The 13652-nt window shown below is 54.5% G+C and overlaps 1 protein-coding gene across 2 annotated transcripts; it reads left to right on the forward strand.

Annotated features, from left to right (window-relative positions):
- The first annotated feature begins 392 nt into the window (after window positions 1-392).
- EFNA4 (ephrin A4) lies at window positions 393-5585 on the forward strand. 2 transcript variants are annotated; one of them, XM_045545257.1, is made up of 4 exons: window positions 393-973; window positions 3734-4020; window positions 4388-4456; window positions 4881-5585. In XM_045545257.1, exons 1-4 carry the CDS (start codon window positions 861-863, stop codon window positions 5015-5017), a joined length of 606 nt encoding a protein of 201 aa, XP_045401213.1. In that variant the 5' UTR covers window positions 393-860; the 3' UTR covers window positions 5018-5585. The 2 variants fall into 2 exon arrangements, with proteins under 2 accessions (XP_045401213.1, XP_045401214.1); XM_045545258.1 differs by having other exon boundaries at window positions 5197-5585.
- Window positions 5586-13652: the final 8067 nt, after the last annotated feature.

Here is a 13652-nt window from a genome sequence, read left to right on the forward strand (position 1 = left end):
ATCGACAAAACCCGCCAAGCTGTCAGACCCCCGTCTCCACCCTCTGACCAGTGGCTGGGAAAAATGGATCTGGCTTATGTTCTTAGAGTCCCGGAGCCAGGACCGAGCGGGACAGCGGCTCCCATGATCCCAGGCCGCGCACCTGCCTCCTGCCCCTCTCCTGCACGCCCTGAGGGCTTCGGAACAAAGACGCTTTGTACAGGCCGAAAGCACCTCATTAGTTCGTCTTCGGGACTCGAGCGCGTGGTACCCCCAGCACAGAATAAAGGTGTGGGGTGGAAAGAGACAGACGCCAACCCCAAAGTAGGCATCTAGCACGCCAGTTAAGGCTCTGTACGGAAAGGCGGGTGTCCCAGAAGGTGCACTGTCCCTTCCCCATGTACCAGCTCTAGATGTGCAAAGAACGGAGGCAATGTATGAAGGTGGCTGGACAGGCTTCGTGGATCCTCGCCCTCACTACCCTATCTGGGCAAAGATTGCTTGCTCCTATTTAAAATCCTCAACATTTCTAATAAGGCTTTCTACCCTGTACTAAGACAAACACGAAAGACACGACCTCCCTAAAAGCACTTAGTGGAATACTCCTTCCTCCCCGCGCCCTCGCAGTGTGGCGCGGCCTGGGGAGAAGCCTTGGCTAACCTGGCGCGCGCTACGGTGCACAGAGGGTTAACCAGGGCCGGCGCTGAGTGGAAAGGAGGAGATGAGCTCCCATTGGTGAAAAGTTATCCAGGGGCCGGGCCTCTGAGTCTCCGCACCCACCCCCCTTCCCGCAACCCCCCTCCTCACTTTGTACCTCTCTCGCCCGGACTGTGAAGCGGGCCGGGACCGGCCGGGCCACACCAGACCGGACCCCAGGGGCGATGCGGCTGCTGCCCCTGCTGCGGACTGTCCTCTGGGCCGCGTTCCTCGGCTCCCCTCTGCGCGGGGGCTCCAGCCGTCGCCACGTTGTCTACTGGAACTCCAGTAACCCCAGGTAGCCGGGCCGAACCGGGCGAGCGCTAAGTCCGGTCTGCGCGCTCCTGGGCCGTGCGCGCGCCCGCCACTCGCGCTTTGCGCGGCGCCGCCTAAACTCGGCCGCGCGCCCGGGCTCCTTTGTTTGAGCCGGCGGGGGAGGGGGGGAGGGGCGAGGCGCGCCCCGGGTCTACCCCCAGCCCGCACGTGTTGGGGGGCGAGCGGAGGACCCCAGCCCAGAAGGCTGTCTGTGGGGTCTTGGAGCATGGAGCTGGGGGGCCTTTGCCCGCACTTCGGGCTCCGCCCCCCTCGCTTCTCTCCTGGTGATCCCCAGCATCCCGCCCGCCGGAGCTGGGGCGGACGGACTTGAGAACCAAGGAGGGGGCTTTTACTCTGGTGAAAGAGCGTGGGTTATTCTCCTGTTCTCTGGGCCTCCCGTCTGGCTCTCGTTCTGTCACCTGGTCTCATTTGCTATCTCTGATGTCATCTCGGTCTTTATTGGTCCTTCTGTTTCTGTCCCGGCCCTGCCTTTCTAGACGAATCACCTTTGGGCAAGTCGTTTGACCTCCCTAACCTCATTTATCTCATCTGTAAAATGGGCTAGTAACACCTAGTATTCTGGGAAGCCAGGCGGGCTAACTAAGGTCATGTATGGGAAAGAGGTGCAGGCCGTATAGATAAACACTATCATTTCTTTCTCTCTGCTGAGCTGTCTACCTTTGAACTTCAGATTTGTTTTTGGGTTTTTTGTTTTGTTTTCTTCTTCTTCTTTTTTTTTTTTTTTTTTGAGACAGAGTCTCAGTCTGTTGCCTGGGCAAGAGTGAGTGCCGTGGCGTCAGCCTAGCTCACAGCAACCTCAAACTCCTGGGCTCAAGCGATCCTACTGCCTCAGCCTCCCGAGTAGCTGGGACTACAGGCATGCGCCACCATGCCCAGCTAATTTTTTCTATATATAATTTTAGTAGGCCATATAATTTCTTTCTATTTTTAGTAGAGACGGGGTCTTGCTCTTGCTCAGGCTGGTCTCGAACTCCTGACCCACCTCGGCCTCCCAGAGTGCTAGGATTACAGGCGTGAGCCACCGCGCCCGGCCTCTTTTTGTTTTTATTACTGTTTCCATCCTCCTCCCCAAATCTCCCTCTCTTCTGTTTCCCACCTGTTTTCCTTTATAATTTTCTATTTGAGACAATCTATGGCTCTGTTCATTTGTTCACTCACTAAAATCTGTGTGCCCCAACCTGTGCGAGGTTGCTGGGGATTAGGGAGAGGGGAAGACCAAGACTCTGCCCTCTGGGAATTCACAGACTCTGGGAGAACAGGCATAAAGACAGATCATTACAATACCAAGTGATAAGAGCTCTTCTTGTCCTTAGACTCTGAATTCCTCCATCTCTGTTACAGACCAATGCCTCTGAATCACTGAGAGGACCTGTTAAAAATTCAGGTTCCTAGCCCCTAGCCCTGAGGTTTCTAATTCATTCATTCAATTCACAAATATTGATTGAGCGCTGTCTTGTGCAGGGCATTTTTCCAGGCATTGGGGATGCAGTAGAACAAAACATACAAAGACCCTGTCCTTGCTCAGCTTGTGTTCTAGTAGGTCTAGGCTCAGCCCAGGAATTTGTAATTTTTTTAATTTTTTATTTATTTTTATTTTTTTGAGACAGAATCTCACTGTGTTGCCCGGGCTAGAGTCCAGTGGTGTCGTCATAGCTCACTGCAGCCTCAGACTCCTGGGCTCAAGTGATCCTCCTGCCTCAGCCTCCAGAGTAGCTGGGACTACTGGCATGCACCGCCATGCACAGCTAATTTTTCTATATTTTGTAGAGATGAGGTCTTGAGGTCTTGCTTTGTTGCTCAGGCTGGTCTCAAACTCCTGGCCTCAAGTGATCCTCCCACCTAGGCCTCCCAAAGTGCTAGGATTACAGGAATCTTCATTTCTAATCAGAACTCCTGATACAGGTGGTCCTCAGACTACCCATTAAGGGACAATTGGAGACCTTCAATAAGTCAAGCTTTGCTCTGTGTATGGTGGGGGGAATGGTTCATATAGTATTTAGTACTGTGGTGGACAGCCTGTCATAGCCCTTCCCACCTGTGCTGGCTCCCCCAGGCAGCTCCCGAGGTGGGGGAAGGGATTCCTGAGAAGGCTGAAGACTGGGTAGCGTGTGGACCCCTCCATGGCTGGCACTTCCTTCTCCTGGCCAAAAAAGGGAGGTACCCAATACTGACTACCTCATTCTTTTTTTTTTTTTTTTTAACCATGGCATTCTTTTCACTATTGGATTGAGGTCTAAAGGGCAGTCTTCCTCTCTCTGTGTCTGTCATTGAGGCTACTGTTTCCAGTCCCCATCTCCATCTCTGTGTCTGTAACTGCGCTGTGGGCCATATCTGTACCCTCTGCCTCTGCCCAGCTTCTTCACAGCACCCATGCACCTAACGTTTATCAAGCCTGGTGCTGTACCACGCCCAGGGTCGGGCTTGCAAGGTGTGTGGCAGCTCCAGCCTGAAAGGTAGGGTGTGGTGACCAGCCTTCTCACATTTAAGGCATGTGGTCATGGGCACTGCAGTCCCGAGCCTCTCTGAACCTGTGAATCGATCATCTCATCCATTTCTCGCACTCTCTTTGTCTCTCAGGAGCTGTCAGTCTGGGGAACTCAGGCCTTCCTGAGCTGTTCTGTCTCTAGTGGGTGGAGGAGAGGCTGGCAGGGACCTCTGAGAAGGGGTGTCTCTGCCCCCCATCCCCAGCCGTGCTCAGCCCACCCCTGCCTTATGCCCGCAGGCTGCTTCGAGGAGACGCTGTGGTAGAGCTGGGCCTCAACGATTACCTAGACATTTTCTGCCCCCACTATGAAGGCCCAGGCCCCCCCGAGGGGCCCGAGACATTTACTTTATACATGGTGGACTGGCCAGGCTATGAGGCCTGCCAGGCGAAGGGGCCGGGTGCCTTCAAGCGCTGGGTGTGCTCCCTTCCCTTCGCCCATGTTCAATTCTCAGAGAAGATTCAGCGCTTCACACCCTTCTCCCTTGGCTTCGAGTTCTTGCCTGGAGAGACTTACTACTACATCTGTGAGTAGTAGTAAGGGGAAGGTGGGGAGGTGTGGGGCTCCCTGCCATTGCCACCGGTCAAAGCGCAGAGGCTGAGGAGGGGGAAGGAAAGGCCTGTTGGGGGAAGGGGGCTGCCCCCAGGACCGAAGAGGGGAACATCTTGAGGGGAACATCTTGAGCATCTATAGAGAGGAGGGACTGGGAAAGAGGGCTGGGAGGGCAGGAGGGGCATAGATGGAGCCCGGTACATGACTGTGGCCCCAAAGTAAGGAAAAGCTTTCCAGGGACCTGGAGAGAAGAGAAGCTGGAGGGTCTGAAACAGGGTCTGAGGCATACAGAGGGGTCACTCCCTGTGCCAACTTCTTCCTCCCAATTTCCCACCATGCAGCGGTGCCAACTCCAGAGAGTCCTGGGCAGTGCTTGAGGCTCCAGGTGTCTGTCTGCTGCAAGGAGAGCAGTAAGTGGTTTGGGGCATGGGGAGCAACCCTTCTGGCAAGTGTGGGGCTCTTGGGAAAGAGAGTGAAGAATCTAGGAGCATCAGGCTGTGAGGGGTCCAGGTGGAACTTCAAGCTAGGGCCTATTCCCCATTTGGCCTTGTGGGAGCTTCCACTGTACTCCTTTTTAATCTGGGGCAAGCAAATGGGGTATCCAGGGGCAAGGCCCTTCATGGCCTTAGCTGGGCTGGTTGTCTCTAGTGGCAATTTGGGGGAGACTTGGAAGGTGGGGCTTAAAAAGGATGAGGTAGTGGATCATGGGAAAGGAGTGGCTGGTTTGGGAGCCCCTGGAGAATGGGACTAGAAGGAACAGCTCATGGGAAGAGCAGGAAGGAGGCTGCTGAAGAAGTGGAGGGACCCATCAGTGCTACCCCCTCCCCCTCACAGAGTCTGAGTCAGCCCATCCTGTTGGGAACCCTGGAGAGAGTGGCACATCAGGGTGGCAAGGGGGGGACACTCCCAGCCCCCTCTGTCTCTTGCTGTTGCTGCTGCTCCTGATTCTGCGTCTCCTGCGAATCCTGTGAGCCAAGCGGACCCTCCCTGCCACCCCAAGGAGCCAGAGACCTCCTAAGATCCCCCGGAGGAGGAGGGATCCCTGCCACCTGCGCTGGGGGTGCCAATCCAGACTGATAAGATGGAGCATTGATGGGGGAGGTCAGAGGGTCTGAGGTGACCCTTGCAAGTGCTTGCCCCCTCATCACAGGCTACAGAGGAGCTGCAGACAGCCCTGGACACCCTGGAGCAGAGGCAAGACAAACATGGGGGCTTTGTAGGCTGTTTGGATGGTCTTGTCCCATCCCCCGGGAAGACTGGGATTTGGTGGGATCAAATCCTTGAGCCAGCTGGGAGCCAAGGCTGAAGACCTGGGGACAGATGGATTGCTGGACCAAGGCAAAGAAGAAGCCCTACCTACTGTCTGTGCCCTGTGGACCTCTTCCCTGGGGCAGCACCTTGCCCTCCCCAGGGGGTCACTCACTTGTCTTCTATGAAGATGGACTTGTCATGAGGTTGAATTTCATGCCAATTTGTATTTTTATAAGTGTCTAGACCAAACCTTCAATAAACCACCCATCTTTTTGTTGCCCTCTCCAACCTACTGGCCCCTGGCTCCTTCCCTGATACCAGGACTCCCTGCAGCCTGTGCTCTCAGCTTAGCTTGGTCTGACCTCTATACCAGCTGTGCCCAGGCCATGCATGCCAGGCCTCAGTGGGTACCCCTCTGGGCAGTGTGGGGTGGGTGCCAGCAGCAGCTGTGGAGCTTGGCACCCTTTCTTACCTCCCCAGCCGGTTTCCTGTGCTGAGGAGGGGCAGATGCTCCTGACAGCCCACCCACTTGGGGCACTGCCCAAGCCCTGGCAGCACCAAGCAGGGCACTGGGGCAAAAGCAAGGGGCAGGAGACAGACAGCACCTGGGTTTCAGAATGCCTGGGTCCCTGAGAGCTGGGCATCCCTCCCTCTCCCCAAGGACACTCTGGGCGGTGCCTGGCCTAGAACTGGGAAGGTGGGGTCAGATCAAAGCCTCCTTCCCCAGCGGCCTCTTTGTTCTTACGCTTTCATAAGGAGGAGGGGGTGGGGCAAAGGAGGGAGGGTCCCCTTTGCTCTCAGCCCACAGTCTTCCACTTCTGGCAGGGGAGGCTATGATCGCCCCCAGCCCAACCGGGGCCCTCTCTCTGAACGGTGTCTTGGGTGGAGCCAGGGTAAGGGGCGCCCCTTCCCGTGCAGCTGTGCTCTACCCGCCCCAGTGCCCCGCAGCCTCCACTGGCGTGGTGCCGGCCCGCCTGGCACCCAGCCAGCGATCGATAGGTGGATGTTGTGCTGATTAGCTCGGCCGGCTGCGGCAGCGAAAGGCAGCGTGTGAACACGGGGTGGGGTGGGGGGCTGGAGGTCCAGAGCCCGACACCGAGGTGCTGGAGTTTGCGAACCCCTCCCCCACTCCTTTGCGCACCTAGATCAGACCCTGGTCCCTCTCCGAGGGGGCGGGGCCCTCTCCCCCACCACCATGCACCGACTTCATTCGGCCGTCACCATTCATGTTAATTCCATTTCTGGCTGAGGTCTGGGGTGGAGGGTAGTACCATGGGCAGAGCAGACTCGAGTCCTTCCCTTCCCCCTATTCGAGGCCACTTTGAGAAAATACCTTTGTAGGTGCGTGTGCCCGTGTATTCATGTGTTAGGGCCCTCACCCCAAACTTCGATCTTTATGGGGGCGAGAGGCTGTGGTGCGGAGGATAGGGTGGAGTCAGCTGACGGAGCAGCTGTGGGCTAGTCTAATAGTCCCGGGTTCGAGTTCCGTCTCTATTGTCACCCAGGAGGGTGTCTACATGTTGCCATGGAAACAGACTTATAGCTACTTCTGCCCCTCCCCAGTGAAACCATAGGCGGGGCAGAGCGGGGGCGACTGGTTAGCAGCCCCTGCCCTGGATTGAGAACTGTGGGGGTCTCACCCTGCTCCCAGCTGCCCCAGGCACTCCCTCTTCGCGGACCAAGGCGGGCGCGCTCGCTCCCGCGTCTGGGGCCGGCGCGCGGATCCGCCGCTGATAAGAACGCATGTGCGAAAGAGACACCGGGCCCAGTCGGCTTTCCCCGCACTCAGACACACGCCCTCGCAGTCAGACGCACACACTTGACACAGACACACGCCCCTGCCCGCCGCCCAGCCCTCTGCAGGTGTGAGGGCGGATGCCTCCGGGACCGCGGGAGCTGGGCTAAGGGGTCGCAAACTCGGGCCCGCCCAGCCACAGGCGCTCAGGCCAAGCCTACCCTCCCTATACTCACTTTCCTCATAGCCTGGGCCCTGCGCGGGCGGCTGATTCAGGCCCGGGGTGCGTCCCCACGGACAGCTAGGGCTGAGTCCGCTCATGGGGCTGAGACGGGCTGAAGGCGCTGGGAGGTTTTCCGGGCACCCGGCCCTACCCGCGAGAAGTCCTCGAGGCGTGTTCCCGGGCGCGGTTCCAGAAGGCTGGGCAGGTCTGCAAGTTTTGGGGCGTCAACAATCTCCCCTAAACTCAGCGGCGTTAGGCTGCTGCGGGTGGGGCTCTCAATTTGCTGGGCCTGCCCTTGTCTTTCCCGAACAGATCCAAAAACTCCACTCATCTTTACCTTGCCCTATCTCCCTATTTGAGAGCCTGAGAGCCCAAGTCTCTGCGACCCGACCCGGATCCTGCTCCACACTTCGTGGGGCTGTATATAGCCCTTTCCCCCTCCAGACTAAACCCTGAAGTTTTGTTCTTTTTCTGTGACCGCTCCTTTTTTTTCCGTCTTCCCTTTTATTAATATTAGTTCCTTCCTTTCTTTCCTTATTCACTCATTCAGCACATTGTGAGCTCCCAGCGCACCCTCCTTTCAGTTGGCCACACTAACAGGGGTCGTCGGGGGATCCCCAAAAGTGACGCAATTGAAAAGGGTGCACGGTGGCTTCCAAAAAGCAAATAGAATCCGGGGCCTGGGGCATGAGGTCATCAGCGGTGATACCCATTGGTTCAGGCCTGGAAGTGAGGAGGGGTCCCCATAGCAACCGACGGTGCGTCCGGCAGGCAGCGTAACCTAGAGAGTGGAGTTTGCCTGAGACGCTGTGGCAGTTTGGGTGGGAGCTTGGGGTGGGGTGCGCAAGCTGGGGTGGAGCTCAGCTTTTCAGGTCCTGCAGCCCTAGCCCAGCCAAGCTCTTATCTTTCTTGAGATCCTTTTTCTCACTCCAAGTAATGGTCAGCACCACTTAACCTAGAAAGAGTAGGAGGGAGTTATTGGCGACAGCGTTGGGGTCCTGGGTGCAGAGCTGCTGCCACTGGGAATGTCAATGCTGAGATCCTTGTGTTCATCTGCATATCGTCTGCATCTCATTTGCATTCTCTTCATTTAAGGTCAAATTGGGCAGACATCTCCACATCCCCAGCCCTGTCTCTTGTCTGTATCCGGAATCTATCCCTGAGTGGCTCTCTAATCTAATCTCTCAGTTGTCCAACTCCATACCCGCCTCCTCCCACTCTCCAGTGTCTCCTGGGGATGGGAGGGGGCAAAGCCAGCTAAAGGAGAAAGGATAGGAGTCTGCTCTCCCTCTGGATGTTTGGTGGCAGATGGGGAGTGCTGGTCTGTACTGCCTGGAGACTGAATTGGCAAAGCAAGTGGTGGGGGGAGGTGGTCCGGCTGGGTTGAGGGTCTCCAGGGCCAAATCACCCACATGCCTGGTGGGGTGCTGGAACTAGGGATGCCTGGTTCCAGCAAGGGGCAGGCCTGCCCACCTGTCTGGTGCCAAGGCAGCTTCCTTCCTCCAATTAAACACTAATGAGGTGTCATTAACCCTTACCTTGCCTGCCAACCCTCAGGTGGAATTCAAATTCATGGTCTCACACTGAGTGGAGAGGGAGAAAGGGGGGCCTTTGAGGAAGCTGAGAGGCAGTGAGGTCAGGGGACCAGAAGACAAGAAGGCAGGGCAAGAGGCATGAGTGGCATGCATTGGTCACCCTCTGTGGGCTTCTGAGGGATTCTAGGAATGGGTGTCCCACTGTCAGAACACATTTATTCTTTTGTTCCTTGATTCAATGATTATTAAGCACCTCACCTACTCCTGCTAACTAAATACCATGCTGCATGTTAGATGCTGGGGGTACAAACTTGGATAAGACAGGATCCTTTCCCTTAAGGAATCTTCAGATTACCCAAGGAGACAGACTGGCCAATGAGTAATTACAATGACAACTATAAATGCTAATATAGAGCTACGTACAGAGTGCTATGAGAACACAGGGAAAATGGGTAGTCAAGGCTTTGGTTCTGAAGGACAAAGTTTATGGCAGAGAGGGGATGTGTAGAACCAATGATGTCTGTGTGTTTGACACAGTGTGGGTCCATGTTTAGATGTGTTTTCAGGACTGCTGGTGTCTGCCCTCACAGAGCTGCACGTTTTGCATCTGTATGTATGTGTGTGATTGTGTATGTGTTTTGTCTGCATCTCTGTGTGTCTGGAATCCCTTCTCCTGAACACACATTGTGGTTTTATTACAGATCAATGTTTGCTGTGAAGCTCTTGCACAGATTGGCCTGAACCTGCCCAGCCCAGGGGAGGGGAAGTGGAGAACTGATGTTGGCTTCTTGGGAAAGGGTGGGCAGGCACCATCTTCACACCTGGGTGCCCAGACCCCTGGCTCCCCCATGTAGCAGCAGGCTGGCCAAAGGAGGCAAAGGGTTGGTGCCTGGGCTTTGGTAGGAGATACCCAAGCCATAGTCCTCTCTGTCCCTGACTCCTCAGAGGAGACATGGGGGTTACAGGCACCACTCCCCACCAAGATCTCAGGCCCCCTCCCCCAACCTGTTCCTCTTCTGTCTGCGGAGGAGCAGGCCAGCTCAGACCTGTCTACTGGCTCTCTCCCACAGGGAGCAGATCCTTTCCAGGGGACACGAGAGAGCTGGGGAATGCTGGGGCCTACTGAGAAGCTGCCAGCTACTCCACCCCGGCCCTCTCCATCCTGGATTCTCCCCACCCACTCTGGGGTGCCACTTTTCTGGATTTTGCCCAGACACAACCATCTTTGCCAGGGAAGCCCTCAGCCACTAGGGAGAGAATTCTGGCAGTGAAGACTGGTAGGGGGGTAGGGGTGATGCTACTCAGAGACCTCTACTCCAGTTCCCTCTGTCTCCTTGCAGCCACTTTCTAGAAAGCTAAATTTTGGTGAAAGTCTAGATCTAGGGAAAGTTTTCAGGGTTAAGGAGAAGCTCTGGGGTCTGAGGAGATGGTGACAGACCCCTTCCTCCACACTATCAAGGATGGGAACTTCTTTTTTTGACTGTAACTTCCTCTTCCCTTCATTCCATCTAATCTTTTCCTACCCTTTCCCTACCCTCTATGCCCCAGGTCACCTCTGTCACTGTGATAGCTATTAGGGAAGCTAGGAGGTAAGGGAGAACAAATGGAAAAGAGAGTCTGGGGCTGGTCTAAGTGGAAAGACCTCAGGAGATAACCTCTTAATAATGAAAAACCCTGCATTAATCAAGCACCTCTTGGATCCTGAACACTGTGCTAAATGCTTCCCAGACATTATGGACTTTAATCCTCACAACAGCCAACTCCTCAAGGTAGGGTATCATTATTCCCATTTTACAGGTGAGGAAGCAGTCCCAGAGAAGTCAAATGACTAGCACAGCCAGTGAGTGTTCTTAGAACTGGGATTCGAACCCAGGCCCATGCTGTTACCTGCTAAGCCATGTGGCCTCCCTCTCAGCTTTCCTCAAAGTACATTCAGAAGACTCACAGCTCTAGTGTAACATGAGAGATGCCTCCCCTCTCCAGGCTTCTTGGCTTGCTGGACTCCTTAGAGGGATCAGGGCATGACTAGAATCAGAGGTTATTATACCCCAACCCCACCCACCAAGCCCTGTATCCTAATTTCCTGTGTCCTGGGCCACACACCAGTGTACCCTGTTCCCTGCTGTCAGTCATGTGTATGCTTCCATGTCAACTCATGGATGTTAGAGCACCACGGAGCCATACCGACACACACACTTGGAAGTCAGAAGATATGTACACCACCCTCTCATTGACACCCGGGTTTCCATGTTAGGACAACACCAACAGCCTGCCTGTGCTGGGGCACACTCATGAGCCCTGTGCAAGGTGCAGAACTTGTGAATATTTCATGTCTGGAGCTGGCGGCTGCGTCTCCTGCTCACACGCGTGCCCGATCTTCCCTCTCACAGGCGTCTTGTTTATTTGTTTAATGAATTATTTATCCCTGGCCCACCCTTCCCTCCTGGCCTCCCCTTCCCCAGGCCCTAGCCTCCATGATTTATTGAACACAGCTCAGCTCTGTGGTTGCCACCCTTGGAGCCTCCTTGGACCACAGAGCCTAAGAGTTCCCTCTGCCCCAGACCTGCTTGGCTCCCTGCTTCCTTGGCCCCCAGAGAGAGGGAGAGTGAGGCATCATGTCAGAGTGCTCCCAGGGGCCTGAGCTCAGTGCCCCTGGAGAGGTCATGGCAGCCAGCAGTGTACTAGCAAGCCCTAGGGTCAGAGGGAAATGAAGGCAGAGCCTGCAGGTGAGGAGAAAGGAGGCCTAAGGCCCTAGAGAGAACTTCATGGTGAGAACCCCATGGCGAGAACTTCAGCCTCCACAGAGGCCCTCATTCTGCAGACAGGTAGTCAGGGTCCAGGTCTTAGACAAGTGTTTTACACTATGGGTTGTGACATTGGGGGTGGTGAAATCAAATCAATTTTATGGTTCTCAACCAGCTTTTTATATTTTGCTGTTTTTAATTATAAGACTAGAACAGAAGAAAAAATATCAGAGTGTATGCTCTGTAGTAAGGATAAGTATTATTTTATAAAACATCATTTCAGTTATTTATGTGAATGTGTGTGTGTGCATGTGTGTACTGGATTGCAATGCAAAAGATACATCTTATTGTGGGTCACAGAAACAACTGGAGTCACAGTTATGAACAAAGGCCTACACCCCGTTGATAGAGGAGAGGCCTAAGTCCTTCCATGACCCAGACGCCATAGGAAGAGGCCTAGGCCTTCCGATAAGGTCCCAGGCATGTGGACAGTGGACAGATCTTATACACAGAGACCTAGTCCTTAGAGAAGTCTAGACCCCATGAATAGAGGCCTATAGACAGGCATAGGCCTTATAGCTGGAAGCATATATCCTGTAGACAGAACAGTCACATACAGTTATACAGTTTGTGCATGGCACAAAGGAACCACCCAAGAGGCACATAGCGGCTGACATCAGCCCACGGTCCCTCACTAAGACAGGGAAACATATAGAGTGACCTTCCACTGCAGGAAGCAGCACCTTTGTTTTTGCACAAAGGTACCACTTGCTAAGATGTGTACTCTAGGGACTGAGTCTGCATAAGGGGGTACTTTTTCCGCATTCACACAAAGGCCCAAATCAGCTAGCAGCCCTGTGGACAGAGGCCCAGGTAGACAGAGCACTGGATCACATGGACACAGGCCTACACCCTATAGAGAGTATCTCAACTTAAAACCAGAGGCTTAGACCCCATGAAGAGAGCTGCTTAAATCCTATGGAGAGGGCTCCAGAGTCTAGAGAGAAGGGCTCAGTTATTACTAGAGGGTGGGTGTAAGGGTGCTAGATTCTAAAAAGAAGTATCTGGGCCCTATAGAAAAGGGCCTGAATTCTTAAGCAGGACCCAGATTCTAGAAAGAGGGACATAGGTTTTCTAAAATGGAATCTAAAGTCTTAGACCAAACCAGCAAGCTCCCACTCACTATGAATACAGGCAGCCTCTCTGCCAGCTGTGGGCCCTACAGAGAGAAGCCTACCTTGTGGAGCAGGGAGTATGGGTAGGAGGAGAGGGGGCTGGGATCTGCGGCATCTGGAGTAGGCAGGTTAGCATCATTTGGGTGAAATGAATCTTCCTGGGGATTAAGAGTCTGGGGGGAGGGAAAGCTGTTTGCAAAGTCCCCCACTGCCACCCCAAGGGGCCTAATTTATTTTCTGGCTCCTGAGAAGGGAGAAGAGATCTCCTGGGGTGGAGAGGAGCCCAGAGAGAACAGAGCCTGCTCTTGCCTGGCAGCAGCTAGACACAGAGCCTATTCTAGATGGCACTGCCCCTCCCCCAAACCCAGCACCTGAGGCAGACTTATGGTCAGGACCTGTCCTGCCGAAGATAAGCAGATGGAGGGTGCCTGTGTGTTCTCTCTCCTGAAGCACAGGAGCAAAACAGAATCATGCCTGTCTTCCTAGGCACAGGTGGTTGGCTTGGACAACCCAGTCAGGCTTGGTTCGGCCTGGTCACTCCTAGTCTGGGACCCTCCAAAAGAGAAGAGAAAAGGCGTGGACTCCCCCAGGTCTGGATTCTAGCCTCTTTCCCTGAATTCTACTTCCTAGGAAAAGAACAGAGAAGAGGAGAGCAGGGAACCGTGTGTGTGTCAGAGGATGTGTGTAGGTTTGTGTGTGAGAGTCACTGTGTGTGTGTCTGTGTATGGGTGTGTGCTTCTATGTCTCTGCGTGTCTAAGTCCCTATGTTTCTACAGCTCTCTAGTGTCTGACAGTACCTTTAGCAGTGTGTGTCTTTGAGGGGTGTCTGTGTGTCAAGTGCCTGTTTCTATGTTCTCTGCCTCTGGATGTCAGTGCCTTTTTCCTGAATGTGTGTGTGCGTGTGCACATGGGTGTCACTGTGTGGACAATGACTGTGGTGAGA

This window comes from Lemur catta, chromosome 3, assembly GCF_020740605.2.
Source record: "Lemur catta isolate mLemCat1 chromosome 3, mLemCat1.pri, whole genome shotgun sequence".
In the NCBI taxonomy this organism is placed as follows: domain Eukaryota; kingdom Metazoa; phylum Chordata; class Mammalia; order Primates; family Lemuridae; genus Lemur; species Lemur catta.